The 14,636-nt window shown below is 35.2% G+C and overlaps 1 protein-coding gene across 4 annotated transcripts in view; it reads right to left on the bottom strand.

Annotated features, from left to right (window-relative positions):
* Positions 1–14,636, bottom strand: part of LOC138694438 (sialin-like) — a 246,340-nt gene that overhangs the window by 33,936 nt on the left and 197,768 nt on the right. For all 4 annotated transcript variants that reach the window (XM_069818147.1, XM_069818146.1, XM_069818145.1 and 1 more), the window contains 4 exons: positions 10,630–10,804; positions 7,109–7,236; positions 5,308–5,431; positions 2,867–3,000 (listed from right to left, as the gene is read on the bottom strand). In XM_069818147.1, the coding sequence (XP_069674248.1) occupies positions 2,867–3,000; positions 5,308–5,431; positions 7,109–7,236; positions 10,630–10,804 (561 nt within the window). The remainder of the gene's footprint in view (positions 1–2,866; positions 3,001–5,307; positions 5,432–7,108; positions 7,237–10,629; positions 10,805–14,636) is intronic.

The following is a 14,636-nucleotide window of genomic DNA, read 5'->3' as shown; positions in this document are numbered from 1 at the left end:
ACCTTATCGTCTCATCGGATTCCCTATCAGCTGTTTAAAACATATGACGTACGATATTGACATTGCTGAAGACAGAAGAGTTTTCACGAGTTCATGCTTCTTAACCCTCAAGCAGGGGCGCCAACTTCTGTAACACGAGCAGGTGCGCGGCGCAAATTTGATACCGTTCATTTATTTCACGTATAACTTTTTAAATAATATGTTCTAATGACTTCTTTCTTGTGGAAATAATGTTATTAGTGTTCTAGTCCTTTTGTTGAGGTTCTCCCGTCATTTAGTTCAATTTTCAACAGTTTTATTGAAAGGGAACAAAGAGAATACTTAATAATTTTGAGTATTATCTATTGTAGTTACACATTTTACTTGCAAACATTATCAATTGTTGTACATTTCGTGGTCTATTTGTCAATAACAGTTACTACATTAGTGGTACATATCAATAAGTGTTACTTTTTTCTTGATGAAACCTATCAGTTTTCCGCAACACACGAACCTTACCTTAGTTCCCCACACTCCTCACACAATATTATCATTTTTGAATGGTCCCGGCAAACAAACTTTCATGTTTCATTTCATCTGCGTCCACTTATTCTTACTTCTGCCGTAAGGCACGCACCTTCTCCTTTTCTTCATTGGAGGTCCGTCTACATTCTGATACAATTCTTCTTCTCCGGGTTTATACAACTGTAGAAATGCTTCGATATCTGAATGTAAGGAAACAGTCATTGACCTCTCAAAGAGCAAGGACTAAATTCTTAAAAAATTCTCTCCGAATAACTGGCCTGTTTTCCAAATTTGCCTTAAATATAAAGTAAATATTGATACCTGCGACATTTACCAAAGCATAAAAAAGCGCTAGTGGCCACCTTCTTGTTACACGTGAAACAGTATAATTGTTGCACATAACTGGTCCACAGTATCCACACCTTCCTTTGTCATGTTGTGATCTAAAATTACTTAGGCTTCTCTGTTTTATTGTCAATCACTCCTTGGTCGTGCATAGTGGACAGAAGTACAACTGATTTGTTGCTCTTCGGAACATAAGAAACGAGTGTAAAATCTTTCTGATAGTCAAATATGCTTGAACCTACCTCCCGATCTTTGTGTGGCAGAAATTGAGGTGGAATTTCTCTTTTATCTTTCCGCAAAGTTCCTATTGTTGTACCCTTTTTCAATAGAGATAAACCTAATAGAGAGCTTGTGTACCAATTGTCAGTTGTTAGGTTCCTATTGGAATCAGCAAATAGCAGCACCAGTCTCTCTACAATGTCGAGTGGCTTGTTAGAAGCATGGAATGATCCATCAGGTTGTTTTCTACAGTACGCATCTATGTTTGATGTGAAGAAAGCCTTAGCGTCGCATAGGGCAAAAATTTTAACCCCATACTTAGCGGGTTTGTTGGGAATGTACTGAATAAAATTACACCTACCACGAAACTGTTATAATTTTTCATCAAATTTGATGAATTCGCCAGGATTGTAACACGTTTTGCTGTTCTATGTGAATGAATCAAGTACTATACGAATGACCGCTAATTTATCAGTTCTGATACTCTCACTTCTTGTGCTTTTGTCGTCGAATCTGATGGATCTGAGAATCTGCAAAAATTTGTCACAACACATACAGGCTCTCAAAATTTGCCAGTTCCATCAGATGCCCACAGTTCTGGCACATTTGTGTGACTTCCTTTCTTAGTCCCTCTCGGGTACAATAAACCAACTAAGGAAGTATTTCACTCCTCGACATTTTGCTAAATCTCCTATCTCTGGTGAAGTCAGTATCAATTTCATTTATTTCAGTAAACAGGTTCGTACAACGAATACTATGATCAAGTATTTCCCTTCGGCCCTGGAGAAATCTTCAATATGTTCTTCTTTTTGGATTTGCTTGATGAGTATGGAGTCTTACGCCACATGGTCACTTTGTCTCGCCCAACATAATAATAATAATAATAATAATAATAATAATAATAATAATAATAATAATAATAATATTATTATTATTATTATTATATATTATTGTAGAGTATATAATATAAACTATGCCATATACAATATAAAATATATGAAATATAATATAAAGTATATGATATATAATATAAAATATACAACACGTAATATAAAATATATGACACATAATATAAATTTGACATATAATATAAAATATATAATATAACCTATATACGATAAGTATATAATATATAGGATACTTATATTTAATGTAATGTACTATATACGCACACGCAGAAAAATGAAATTAAAAGTACATATGACACATGACCGGGGGCGCGGCGCAGATTTGATCCATCTGCGTCGTCTCTGTTTTAAATGTTAATTACTACATGTGTATTGACATAAAAATGCCAGAAACTCAACTGACATGATTGTTAAGATTCAATTTAAGAATAGATGTAGTGTCGCAATTCTCTGACCATTGTTGCGTCAAAAATTCCAATTATACTGAAGGTGGTACCATAATTGCGCCAGCGCCCCTGCTCGAGGGTTAATTGAAGAGGAATAAACGAAAGAGATATTGGTTATATTTGTGTGCGTGTATGTGTGCGTGTGCGTGTGTGTGTGTGTGTGTGTGTGTGTGTGTGTGCGTGTGCGTGTGAGATACGATGTAGTGAACGCTTACCATAACAGTGACTTATTTAGGTGAAATTTTATTTTGATTAGGCCTAGCCTATTAAATTGTCACTGCAATATATAACTTTAAACAAACAAAACTTTTTTTTTATTCTAATGCATGGTCATCAGCAAGAGTGAAAAAGAAGACTGAGTAATTAAAACTATTGACTGTTGCGCTTACATTATTCACGAATAGAAAGGATTGTTGCTACTAAATAATTCTGACTACAACATACCTGCGTGGTGGTGAGGATGCCCCTGGCGCGCAGCCAGTCCGCCAAGCGCCCAGAGAACTGCAACACTGTGGCCATCACCAGGTAAGGCACTGCTGACATGAATCCGGATTTCTCCAGCTTAAAGTGAAGCACATCTGCAAACCAAAAGTGTAATGTGAGTTGTATACTTACTGCATTGGCATGTAAACATACATATCCTACAGGTTCATAATATCATACAGATTAATCTTCTAAATACAAGCTTTAGAATGTAACATGTTTCGGTGTGTTATTGACCTTCTTCACAGAACACATCACAGCCATAACAAAATTACAAAACACTTTCACATATGCAGAACACATCACAAATGCTAACCACACTAGACATGGAAATTCTACACATCCAACCAAAAAGCCAGAAACTAAACAAACTACAATACGAAATATACAGACACACAAAAACACATCCAAATGAAATTCTCAACACACAACTCAATTTCAGAACACACACACACACTCTTTGACTCCACATTACACTACACAAAACACACCCTCACAGGAAACAAAACAAAAAGCGCCAAGACCAGCAACAACCAGTTCTGAAGAAGGTCAATAACAGACCGAAACATGTTAACCAGGTACAGTAATATTTAACACGAGGAAGACATATAACACATATTCCGAAGTTTATTTTTCCTTATTCTACACAAGAAATTTGATTTGTATGACTTAATAAGGAGAAAATAGAACACAGGCTACTTATAATATCCAACACATTTACAGCCACAAAGTCAGTTAAGTCCCTCTGAACAAGACTTGCATGTTGCTCCAGTTTTGTTGTCAGAATGTTCCTAGCAAACAAAATACAAGCACTTATCACATCTCTTTCTGGATTTCCTGTTCATTTTTCTTACAGATAATTCGCATCGTCCAATGCTAGAACTTTCTTCCACTGTTTCCACCACATGTTCAGCTCCCAGAAGGTTCTTTATTGCAGCCACCATTCGTGATGCCAATCCCTTAGTTTTCTCCAGTCTCTCCTTTACGTACGGATTTATTACTTATTTTCTCCAACTCCAGAAGAATTTTTTTTCGTCTGTCCGGTGGCTTAATTTTCCAGTCAGGATCTTTAGTTTTCTAAATCACAAATGCATTAACTCCTTCAACGTCTATGATATTCATGAACAACAAGAAAGATCTGGTGTTGGTAATTCTGGTGCAGGAATATTCACTCAGAATTTTATCCGTTGTGTCTACAGCTGCTTTAGTTTGATTGTAATGAAGTATAATATCTGTTTTGTATCCTTCATTGGCACAACTGTAATTTGGTGCTCAAAACTTAGGAGAATAACTGTCAGAACTTAGGAGAATAATTGCCTTATTTAATTTTTTATTTATATATATTTTTGGCACATACAAGACTACCGTAAGATTCACATTGAAAGAAAACATTAGTGACAATTATTTCCTAGCAAGCATAGGCTGAAGTTCTGATGGAATTTCAGTTTTATTTTTCCTTAGTGTTCCTGTCAGAGTGAGTCCACGTTTCAAAAACTCTTGAGCCAGAGAAACACTGGTAAAAATAATTATCTGTTGTGATTCCATGGCCTGATTTCAATGAATTTGTAAGATCTAACACGACTCGGCAACCCTGATTCTTTTCTGCTGTTGGCTCTTATTTCCCTGTATAAATCTGCATATTCACAGATATGATGTTGCAAAGTCACATAGCATCCAAATTTTTACTCCACACTTTGTAAAATCTACTAATTTTAATTTCACGCTATTGAAGTCCGTACAAGAAACAAAAGTTTCATTGTTGAGAATGCTAAACTTAATTAGACAGAAATAGAGGAGAGGAAAAAGCACATTTAACATATTTTACTAACCGTGGTACAACTGTGCTCCACATCATTTTCAGAGACTTAGTTAATAAAATGTGACTTCGTTTTTGCTTTGGGTTATAATCATGATAACTACAAGAAGTTTACTGCGTACAGTAATAAAAAAATGACGACTGGGGTACAGTTGTAAATACGAGTCGCATCGACGAACAAAATTAAATGCTGTTTAGTTATCAAAAATACTTCATTTAAAATGTATCTACGTTTTTTTATTGTTATATACATGTAGGATGAAGCTGCTGAAGTGGGAAAGGTCGGAGAGACACCAGCAAAACGAAGAGATCGCTGGAAATATTTCATGACTGCCCTATGTTCCAGTGGTAACAAGAGGAATTAAGTAAGAAATATAAACTCGGGTCTTCAAATTGGAAAAAACGATGCTCTACTGTTTGGCTAATGGCGTGATTCAACTCCGTAGTAACATAAATACAACATATTCATCATAAACGCAGTAGGTACTTACAATCAGGCTGAGCTTTAAGACCCAGATCCCGACATAACCAAAGTTTATATTATATCACAATTTATAACAAAACTGAGGAAAATTGGTTCACTCACCTTTCATAAATGTTGGAAGCTGTGTCAGCATCGTGTAGAAGCCCCAGTTTTCACTGAAGTGTGCTATTACGATAGCCCATACTGGAGGAGATGTTAAAAACTTCTTCCACGGGTGTTTCACCTCCTGAAAAAATAAATAATTTGTGATATGAAAAGTGAGATTTTGACTTTGAACTTTTGAATTAATAATAAAAAAACGCCTGTTCGAATTTGTATTCTTATTTCAACAATAGAGTTTTCTAAATAATCGTGCTACGATGAAACAAGCTTTCCGAACACTCATGCACTCATGATTCCTTGTCCTGAGTGTAGTGTATTGTATAGTCACAAACTAAACTGAATTATTTCGAATTGTATACAAGAAAAATGCTGAAGTACACAAACAGATGGAGTTTAGGCATTTTCCAGTCAGCCGTACCAAGTCACGCGTAGAGTAAACAGGGGTAATTTAAGCCATTTAAATATTTTTCTCGGAATATACCCACATTATCGCTAATATTAATATGAATTGTTGTACTTACATGTTTAAAAATATAATATAATGTTTTTAAATCAAAATAACTGTAACTAAAGTTACAATTGAGTTATCCGATTTACTCGCAAAGTTGTACAGGATTATAAAAATGTGGGGTAATTTGGATATATTGTGGGAAAATATTAATTATACGAAATAAAATTAGAAAATATAATTTTCAGAATCAGTTTTACTTCAATTCTGGATAATTATCTTCAAATTATTAATCAGATCTAATCATACACAATAATGAACAGCAAACATAAATAAGAAAAAATGTCTCTTTTGTCACTGTACTGAAATCTTCTACACTTACAGACAGCAAACGAACTGCTTTATTCCTTCTGCTCTAACGTGGTACTAATTTTTGCAACTCTGACAACGAATTCAGCTCCCCTTTTTTGGAAGGAAGTTCAGAATAATATCTTCTGTTGCAGAATTCACGTTTCCAATCATCTTCAGTGCTCCCATGTCCTCAATCGTCGTCACTGGATTCTTCCATCACAAGCTTTCTTATTCACATCCTCTTGAGAGTGCTCGTTATTTATTTCTTTGTCTAAGATCTATTTTCCTTTTATTCTATCTTGAAAATAAAGACTGAGTAATAAATAGGTAACTGATTATAAATTACTAATAGTGTTGTAAATATGTTATTCAAATTTCCACGTGAAAGACTATTCAAATTTCTCCGCTCGTCGACAAAATAGAACTTGATCATAGTACGAAACTCATGTACTAGAATGTACTAAATTTTTTTTCCGATAGGCCTATAACTTCCTGAGCAAGCGAAAATAAATATCGTTCTTCTTATGATTCCAGACATTGAAAAATTAATAAAGTGTGCTGTTTTAGAGTTCAGGATAAAACGAAAATTTTCACGTCTGGTTTCAGTTGATGTTGAGCGGTAATTTTCTGTTCATAAAGACATTCTGCATTCAAAGAGGCAGAATCATTTTGAAACACATTGAAATGTTGAATGTGATCAAACACAACACTTTCCTTATGTTGTGAAGCGATAAATATAAGCTTGTGTATGTTATGTGTATCCATGAATGTGCTGAGGTGTGTTTTCAATTAAAATAGCACCCTTTTGAGGGAGTAACATTGTCCTTTTTGACCTTTTTTGATGAAAAATTTTCCCTTTAAAATCCGGTCTCTAGTTATAACCAGGACGAAAACTCCATTCCCCCTTAAGTTGAAACCCTTGCTTTTGCAAGTGGCTCTACCGACCGAACCAGATGAATGTAATTAGACGTGAAACATCACGCAAATATGAGAAGAGTTTACCTTGTAAGTAGAACATCCCAGTGAATCTTGGATGTATTTCAGTTCTTCAGGGGTGATATGGGGATCTTCTTCTGGACCGGCCTTCACAACAATCCACCAGACTACAAACCATAACATAACGACGGTTCCTGCAACAATGAATTCATTTTTCTAACGTTACTAATATCTATTCATTTTATACAGTATGAGGGACTGACTAGAAGATAAATTATGAGTTTTGAAATGAAAACATGATTTTGTTTAATATCTCACTGCAATAATAGCGCCGTGTTTCTTCTTACAAGGTGATCAAGTAGATAAACACAGAAGTTCAGTTTTATTTAACAGATGTTCATTAATGGGACAAATAAATAATAAGTTGATAAAGATGACAAGTGAGATAATATTCAAATTCTTATTAATAAATCGATGATGTTTGGGTAAAAGAAGATAAGCAATCAAAATGAGTTTTAGTTAAATTTAAATTAAACATCGGTCTTTTATTGCAAATAATTTTCTATACAAATAAAACACATCAAATGCTAATAATATTTTGTTTCTTGCACACTCACTTGTAGAATTTAACTTGTGTATTCCCCTGGGGAATAAAACTTCATTTGCACAAAAATGACTTAATCTCTTTATCCGAACACCAACGAAATAATATTTTTTACTTAGTTATTTAACGACGCTGTATCAACTACGAGGTTATTTAGCGTCGAGAAATAATATCATACGCATACATTAGCCGATGTTCATTACTACTAATTCAACCATCACGATATGCAAAATAGTAGAATAGGCCTACTCTCTTGAATAAATATGAATGCATCACCTGGTGTGTATTACTAAGATAAATAATGTATTACTTAATAGAAATTGACATAATACGAGGGTTATTCATAAAGAAATCTTCATTTTATTGTAACAAAAATGACAATGTGAATTACAGGATTTGCTTAAAATAGTTTGACACTTAAAAACTTTGATTTAACTTTCGACATAGTTTCCGGCTAAATTGAGACACTCATCATAGAGTTTAACGATATTTTGAATACCGCAGTCATAAAATCTCCCGCCCGTGACTGAAGCCAACTTAAGACGTTGAACTGAAACTCGTCATTGTCAAAGCGCTGCAATGCAAGCGACTTCTTCACATGCATGAAAATATGGCAATCACTGTGCCCCAAATCAAGGCTGTATGGAGAGTGACCAAACACTTTCCAATTGAAATTTTGCAGTTTGGACTCAGTATGCTGCGCAGTTTGCAGGCGGGCGTTGTCGTACAAAAAAAAAATCATCCCAGAACTCAATATGATGGATTTCAGCTACTTTACAGTTTTCGCCATAAGAAATCGTAAATCGAGAGCATCTCACAACTGGCGGAATTCTTAATTAGAGCACACATTTTAAAAACGCATAGCACTGCGAGTAATAGTTGCACAAACCTCTCTGTAGCACTGCTCGAATCGAACTGCATCACGCAACATTCACTACAAAGACGGCGTCGCTATGCCGAAACGGAAGTTTCTGTGTCTATGTGTGTGTGTGTGTGTGTGTGTGTGCGTGTGTGTGCGTGAATGTGCGAAGATGAATAATAAATATGTATTTAATATAAAAATGTTAGATGTAAAGGCGTGATATCACCTAAGAAAATCGATAGTTGAGGTGTGATACGGTTCTCCGTTGCCATGTGACAGTCATGGTCGCCATTTAAATTAAAGGAAACTAAAGTAATTGAGTATAGTGAAATGCGAAATTAAGATTTTAGACACGAAAAATCTGGTGATATTGCATAATACTATACAATAATACTAACATTATTGTATAAGATTTGTGAGTTTAGAAATAAAAAGAAAACATCATACAATCAATAAAGCAATTGTCATCTACAAAACACAATAAAAACAGGAACTTAACAATAGTGAAAACGGTAAACCCATAGATCCTAAACATTCTATACATCATAGATGTTAAAGCGTGTATAAATAAACTTAAACAAAATTAAGAAATCTCTGTTTAAATAAAAATGCGTCATATAGATTTTTCAAAAAATCAGTTATTAAATATAGGAATGCTTCTTCTTTTTATCAAAATAATAAAGAATTTAAGTATTGGATTTCTGCTTAAATTCTGAATCAATAAATCAAAGTGTTTTATGAACACAGGCAAATTTAGAGGAGAAAATGAAACGCATGTTTTTGAATCTAGATTACACCTTACTAACAGTATTTCTCTCCCAAGAATTCTTGGAAGAGTAACGGCTAAGGTCGGTACAGATGAAACGCCAATACAGTACACGGACTTTAATATTATATTATTTTCTGAAATTGAACGACTTCAAAGAATATTAAAAAAAAAAAGAATATTTACTGCAAAATTTAAACTGGGAAGTGTTTGTTCACTCTCCATACAGCCTTGATTTGGGGCACAGTGATTGCCATATTTTCATGCATGTGAAGAAGTCGCTTGCATTGCAGCGCTTTGACAATGAGGAAGAGTTTCAGTCCACACAATAAAAATTCTTAAAGTAGTGGCGATGACATGCAGGTAGAATTTTGACATTAAGTAGAACAAGTAAAAGAATAATTATTTCGGCAGAGACAAGATACTTACATTCAATGGCGAAGTGTTCACTCTTAAACAACACATACAGAGAGTTCCTACGCAGACCGGTCCCACTCCAACCTCTACCTAACAAAATCTGCTGTAGGGCTGTGAGCGGTCGTACAGGTCCATGCAAGTTTCCCTAGGGAGACTGGTCCCACTCTACCCCTTACCGCTTAGAACCGTCTGCATAAGAACTATCTGCATCTGTTAATAAATGCCCACGAATATAACAACTTGATGTATTCTATTCAATAGATAGAGAATAAAGTGGACACCTAGAAGGCTGACACACTTCGAGATCGCTAGTAGATAGTCCCCTGGAAAATATTAAAACATAAATCCAGAAGTCGGATTTTGGCTAGATAAGAGATTTTATTTTCTTGAAGTGGAGAACAGATCAATAAGCCTAAACCCATGAAGCGAATGGTAATAATTAACAATAGTTTTCAGGTGGCTGCGTAAAATTTTCAGTGTAATATGTCTGCCTTTGATATATTTTAAATTTCTACTGAAAATGTTTCCACAAAGAGAGAGATATTTGGGAACAAGAATATTAGTTCAGAGTTCATTATAGCACAAAGCAACAAAATAATGAATAAGTAAAAATAAAATTGGATGTTAGCCGTAAAATAAATACCACATGAACCAATTCCGCACAAGATACTGAAATACAAACCACTTTAAAGACAAAGGTTTTTTATGACTGCGGAAAGATTGGATTAATGAAACTGAAGCATCCTTATAATTCGATAGCGACAGTAAGACGAATAATAACAATATTAGTTTATCTGTTAGCAATCTGCAATAAAATAAATCGAAAGAGACGCCTGTGCGATATAATTAAAGAAATGAGTAGATTACCTCTTGCAGAGAAGTTGTATTTACCATAAACGTTCTCTGTTTCATTAATGATAACGTCAGTGGTTTCTTACCAAACACGTAGAAAACGGAGGGCCAGCCGAAGTGGTTGGCTAGGAGGCCAGAGAGCGGAAGGGAAATCACGGTGCCCACGTGACTGCCCGAGCCCGCGAAGCTGGCCATGTGCGTGCGCTCCAGCGGCGGTGCCCAACGCGCCCACACCGCGTGCATGCATGGATACGTGACACCCTGAAACCATACAATAGGCACTTCTGTAGCTCCTTACTTGAGGTTTAGTTTAATTGATTAATTTGTTACAGAATTCTGTTACTGTTTGCTTTTCTCGCAATTCGCCCTGTCATTATTCTTTCCTCCTCTATTCATGTTTATATTATAGACCTCTTGTTTCTTGTTCTTTATTTATATAATTCTATTTTGTCTTTTATTTTCATTTTTTCCCCGTCTCTGTTCAATTGTTTGTTTTTTTCAGTCAATCTTTCCTCCTTTTTCTTCTTTCCTCTAATTTGCTTTTATTTATATTACTGAGTAGACCGTTGTGTATCAACCGAGTCTTGAATATAAATATACAGGGTGTAAACTATGTAAGTTGCCAAAACTATAAAAATAGTACAAATCAGTCTACTGAACAAAATGTCTAATGAATTTTAATTGTGTTTTAATAATTTTTTTTTTAATTTGTAGAATACCATGTTTCTAAGATTGATAGCAGTCTAATATTTCTTCACACTCTGACTGAACGTGAATACCATTGCCAAACCTTGCGTCGAACACATACTAATATACAACAGAGACACAACAGAGTAACAAACGACTGCTTCAGGATACAAATCGGAAAAAGTAAATCCCATTTCAAAAAAAAAAAATACTCACAAAATAATATATTTTTTTCTGAGAAAACTTTGACACTTGGATAAATACATTACTTGAACTTTTCTTCAATTAATTATTTATGCTCTACCACCAGCATTTTCAGCACTTTACATCATTTACACTCTGTATAATAATAATAATAATAATAATAATAATAATAATAATAATAATAATAATAATAATAATAATAATAATAATAATAATAATACTTACTTACTTACTGGCTTTTAAGGAACCCGGAGGTTCATTGCCGCCCTCACATAAGCCCGGCATAGGTCCCTATCCTGAGCAAGACCAATCCAGTCTCTATCATCATATCCCACTTCCCTCAAATCCATTTTAATATTATCCTCCCATCTACGTCTCCCCAAATGTCTTTTTCCGTCCGGCCTCCCAACTAACACTCTATATGCATTTCTGGATTCGCCCATACGTGCTACATGTCCTGCCCATCTCAAAAGTCTGGATTTAATGTTCCTAATTATGTCAGGTGAAGAATACAATGCGTGCAGTTCTGTTTTGTGTAACTTTCTCCATTCTCCTGTAACTTCATCCCTTTTAGCCCCAAATATTTTCCGAAGCATCTTATTCTCAAACACCCTTAACCTATGTTCCTCTCTCAAAGTGAGAGTCCAAGTTTCACAACCATAAAGAACAGCAGGTAATATAACTGTTTTGTAAATTTTAACTTCCAGATTTTTTGACAGCAGACTTGATGATAAAAGCTTCTCAACCGAATAATAACAGGAATTTCCCATATTTATTCTGTGTTTAATTTCCTCCCGAGTGTCATTTAATAATAATAATAATAATAATAATAATAATAATAATAATAATAATAATAATAATAATCCATGGCACGGCAGCCCATGATGGGTGAAGCCTACCAGCCGACTGCTAGCTTGAAGTACACAAGCCTCAGCAGAGATGAATGATCATCCAACCAGAACTAATGTAGACCTGTATAGTGTGGTCAGCACAACGATCCCCCCAGCCATTATACATAGGCCTAGCTGGTTTTCGGAACCGGATTTCGCTACCTACCGAGCTTCCCGAATTCATCACGATACCGAATGGACAAAAATTTCATGAGAAAATTCGTCCCTCACGAGAACCAGTGCGCATTCTGTAACGCGAGTCCTGGGCATGATGTCTTAGACCACGACGCTAAGGCGCGGGTCAATATGGAAGCCTACATATAATTGACTGTAAAGAAACCAATGAATTCATGAGATTATTGTCGTCATATAAATTACTGTCTTTTATTTCTAGTCAATTTGGAATGCATACAATAGTTAAAAAATCTGGTTTCCCATATTTACTAACAATTTCCATGACATGATACCGCTCTTTCATATTTTGTGGTGAGCTTGTGAAGGTTTTTTTTATTAATGGCGGATATTTGATTGTTCGTCATTCAACTCTATGAAGCCACTTGTGTAGACCAATTTACCGACAGAGACGTTCCCCAACACAAGATGTAAATCGAGGTAAAACGGGGATCGAACCCGAGTTCACAGGATTATAAGTCCGGCACTCTAGCCACTAGACCACCGTAGCAGCTAAGCCTGTGAAAGTAGAAAGTCTAAATTTTTGTGCCAGATATTACTCTCAACATCTGCTAAATTACCTGTCAAACCTTTATACACCTCAACTCATAAATTTGCTTGCTGTGTTTTAATAATATTCAAGTTATCGGCTTCTGCTTGCAAGTACGAATTCATCACCCAGTGTTAACATAGCTTCCCACCATACAGTATTGGATCGAACTCACCTGGTTTAAGAGCAGTTTATGCAACTTTGTATTGTAACATTGGAAATGTTTTAGAGTTTTGCATTTTCATATCCTTTTTATCTGAATGAAGTTGCCATCCAGTTCAATAAAAGGAAAAAAATTGTATATGTCACTGGACACAAATTAGGATTTAGAATGTTTATATTAATGCAGTGAAATTGTTCATTTCGTCGACAAATTCTAATACCTCTATTAAAATATAGCGGCACTCAAGCGTTATAATATCACAGTTATTTCTTTAAGTGTGGGCGGATTGCAACATTTCTATATATTGATACATGTTTGTGTCTTGTAGACCACATATTTACATTAGGAGGAGATCTCGGGTTTTGGCTAAAGTTATATATATATATATATATATATATATATATATATATATATATATATATATAGGGTGGAAGTGGTGCAGATTTTCAGAGCAAATAGATCATGTTGTAAGTATGTAACAAAAAGTGTAATACCACATTGGTGGGAAGTTCATAGTTTTCTCAGAAAGAACAATTCCAAATGTTTAACATGCTCTTATTCGGTAACTATTGCGAGTAAGTTCGTTATTTTTATTCATAACGATAGAAAATCTAACAAAAAATCATTTATCCCTCTGGAGTATTTCAATAACATGGACAGTTTTCGTGTAAATGTAATTTATAAACTATCGTCATCGTATGATGACGCAGAATATCTGCATGGAAATATCATATGTACTTCGGTACATTAAAATAATATATATGATATACGTAAATCACTTCGTGATTTAAGACGGCGCTTATTCCGTCGGATCCCGGCCAACTAGTCACTCATATCGAGTGCACCTCAGCACATGTGTGGACTTCGGTCCTGCGTTCATAGACATCTATGACGTAGTGCAGAGGGCGGCCACTAGAGGGAACCCAAGAGTTGGAGCTTAATCTGAGACGATTCTAACCGGCGTCGGAGTTGTATCCGGTGTGGCTTAGTGGATAAAGCATCAGCACGTAGAGCTGAAAACCCGGGTTCAAATTCCGGCGCCGGAGAGAATTTTTCTCCGTTCCATTACTCTTTCATCGTATGATGACGCAGAATATCTGCATGGAAATATCATATGTACTTCGGTACATTAAAATAATATATTCTTGTCAACAGCTCATGTTACTGCTTATAGTAGACCTCAAGTTTTTTAAACTGCCCACTTGCTCTACTGCTTCATTTAGAGTTCGCAAATTTATCGTCTTTATTTTTCTTCCTATGACCATGGTCTTCGTCGTATTTGCATTTACCTTAATCCCATACTGCTTATAGCTGTCATTTAGCTCCAGTAGTATGTCCCTTAGTATCATCTCCTCTTCAGCAAATAACACATATCATCAGAAATCGTCCTTCTATGTTCTGAATGCAAATCCTCCAAGTAGTTATAGA

The sequence above is a fragment of the Periplaneta americana genome, chromosome 2 (assembly GCF_040183065.1).
Source record: "Periplaneta americana isolate PAMFEO1 chromosome 2, P.americana_PAMFEO1_priV1, whole genome shotgun sequence".
NCBI lineage: Eukaryota > Metazoa > Arthropoda > Insecta > Blattodea > Blattidae > Periplaneta > Periplaneta americana.
This window is presented reverse-complemented; position numbering and strand designations above follow the sequence as displayed.